The sequence below is a fragment of the Penaeus monodon genome, chromosome 18 (assembly GCF_015228065.2).
Source record: "Penaeus monodon isolate SGIC_2016 chromosome 18, NSTDA_Pmon_1, whole genome shotgun sequence".
NCBI lineage: Eukaryota > Metazoa > Arthropoda > Malacostraca > Decapoda > Penaeidae > Penaeus > Penaeus monodon.
The window spans coordinates 11,156,004-11,158,503 of record NC_051403.1 but is presented as its reverse complement, the minus strand read 5'-3'; the positions used below and the strand labels follow the sequence as shown (position 1 = coordinate 11,158,503).

The following is a 2,500-nucleotide window of genomic DNA, read 5'->3' as shown; positions in this document are numbered from 1 at the left end:
ATATAAATATGTATATATACATACATACATACATATATATATATATATATATATATATATATATATATATATATATATATATATATATATATTCAGGATGTATGTATGTATGTGTGACCATATTCCACTGTTTGAGTAAATTACTCGCGTTGTGTTGCTAGGAGGATTATTTAGCATAAACTATACAGCACAATATACTCTCTCTCTCTTCCTTTATCTCCGCAGGTCCGGAATATGTTCAAAGATCAGGCTTGTCCTCTCATGAAGGGAAAACCCAAGGTCTTCCTTTTCAACTTCTGCCGCGGAAGCACTCTCGAAAGCTTCTCTGGGCAAAGTATAGGTAACTTTCTTATGAAAAAGTGCTTCAGTGAAATATTAGACTAATGTAATTTGCACCTGTACGTATTTCCGGGTATGTGAACACAGACATAATAACTGCTACATTATGGACGGAATAGAAACGTAACAGACCATCTCGGTTTTTACTGAGTGTTATGAGGAACTCTTGACGAGTTACGTTATGTTCTAATTCCGTACATATTGTGGCAGGGTTTTCATTTTTACTTGGTGTATATGTAGGTATAAATGAAACTTTGGTATTAGTCCTGTTTTTTTTACGCTAAATTTTCCTCTCTCACAGGCGACGATTCATCTTCGACATCGCGGAGTCGCGACAAGGTACTTCCCGCACAGGACGAAGCCCCGCGTGACATGCTAACCCTCTACGCGTCGACGGAAGGCTTCAAGGCTTTTAGGACGAGCAAAGGGACTTTTTTCGCGCGGTCCCTATGTCAAGTTCTAGCCGCCCACGCCCACAACACGGACATGGTCAGCATGGTTCACAAGCTGGACCAGCTCATGACTGCAAGACAACACGCTACAACGCCGGAGGCACAGACCTTCGCCTTCAAGAAGTTTTTCCTGAATCCATTGGAGCCTTCCGACGCATGATACTCTTCTGTGAGTCTCCAATGATGACTGCACTTCCTTGCATGCTGGCTGGTGGACGTGCATGCCGGCTGTCGTAATCAGGACCTCTGTGGGCTTTTAGGTCTGTTTATGTGTCCTACCTGTCTGTTTTTCAGTACTTAAACACTTGTGTATGGGTGTGCATATACGTGTGTACATATATTTGTTTGTTTGCTTGTGTGTGTTTACGTGTGTGTGTTTATTTGCTAGTTTTCGATTTATGTGTCCTTTATGTATCCATCGCGATTTTGATTACTAAAAGACAATGGTAAAATGATAAAGTAATAGCTTATGTTACACTGGTAGTCAATTTGCTTTAAGTAGATTTTCATTTTAGTTAAGAATCATGTAGAATGAAGAATCATTTGCTGGTCGAGAATTCTTGTTTCTCCTCCTTCACTCTCTTTTTCGTGCTTAAAAAAATGATCCTACACTTTTGAAGAATAAATAGATATCGACAGGCAATTTCGCCGCGTAAATTACTTGCGCCCTTCGACTTTCATTTTATTCCTCCTTCAAATTCTGTTCTTTTGTTTGAATTACGTTTTTGCCTCAAGGAAGAGACAGAGAGAGACGCACATAAGAAGAGAGGGAACTTGAATATATGGTAACATTTATAAGGCTCAAATGCATTAGATTTTAACTGAAAATGACTGAGATGATTACATGGCTTACGGATATGTTGTTGAATCATCTTACGTGCTTTGTATGACTTGCTTAGCGTTGGTCATGTGAAACATAGGGCTGGTAAATAAATTGATAAACAGATAGATAAAGAGAATGATAGATAGATATATAGATTGGGAAAGAAAGTGGGAGAGATTATAAAACTGTTGTAAAGTGTTAGTCCTTTATGAAATAAAACAGTTTTTTAAATTATTTTTCATCAATATACATTCCAAAAATTTTTGATATTCATTAACCATTAAATGAATGTCGACCAATCTCCTATTCTAAAAAAGTGGATTGGCAAAAACAATAGTGTGGAATTTATAGCTTACCAGGGAGTTTCTTTCAGCTATAACTCGTCAGTTTTCCTCACCATTCCAAAAAGGAGGCATTACTATTCGCATCATTAATAGATACGCCTAAGAAACATGGTAAACAATCATATTTTATTCTCGTTACTTTTTTTTAAATATTCTAGGATATAAAGAACTAAATATTTTGTTCATGTAATGCTAACGAAAAGTTTTGAAATCATGATAAAGGCAAAGCGTTGTAATTGTATTACAAAATTTAGCACATCCTCCTAACCTGCATTTACAATTTTTCACCTGTATCATACTACCAACGTATAGTTTTAACTTCAAAGAAACATGAAATGTAAAAAAGACAAGCTTTATGCACAATACCTAAGCTTCGGGACACAGAAAACATTGCGAGATGAAATCATCGCAACCATGGCCTATGGTCACGAGTTCGAGTTCCAGCCATGCCCAATCCATCCACCCCACCATATTGATCATTTGCTTTTATTCAATGCAAGCTAATAACTATAATTTATTGTACATACCGTGGTTTGGGTCTC

The 2,500-nt window shown here is 37.0% G+C and overlaps 2 protein-coding genes across 2 annotated transcripts in view; both read left to right on the top strand.

The window, feature by feature from the left end:
• The window catches only part of LOC119584611 (caspase Dronc-like), a 1,353-nt gene extending 402 nt beyond the window's left edge, over nucleotides 1-951 (top strand). Inside the window, exons 2-3 of the mRNA XM_037933298.1 lie at nucleotides 226-340; nucleotides 641-951. Of these exons, the coding sequence (XP_037789226.1) occupies nucleotides 226-340; nucleotides 641-951 (426 nt within the window). The remainder of the gene's footprint in view (nucleotides 1-225; nucleotides 341-640) is intronic.
• LOC119584236 (ankyrin-3-like) overlaps nucleotides 1-2,500 on the top strand; it is a 6,927-nt gene that overhangs the window by 2,877 nt on the left and 1,550 nt on the right. Inside the window, exons 6-7 of the mRNA XM_037932746.1 lie at nucleotides 226-340; nucleotides 641-2,500. The exon at nucleotides 641-2,500 is cut by the window's right edge and continues 1,550 nt beyond it. The gene's annotated coding sequence lies outside the window, so the exon portion shown is untranslated. The remainder of the gene's footprint in view (nucleotides 1-225; nucleotides 341-640) is intronic.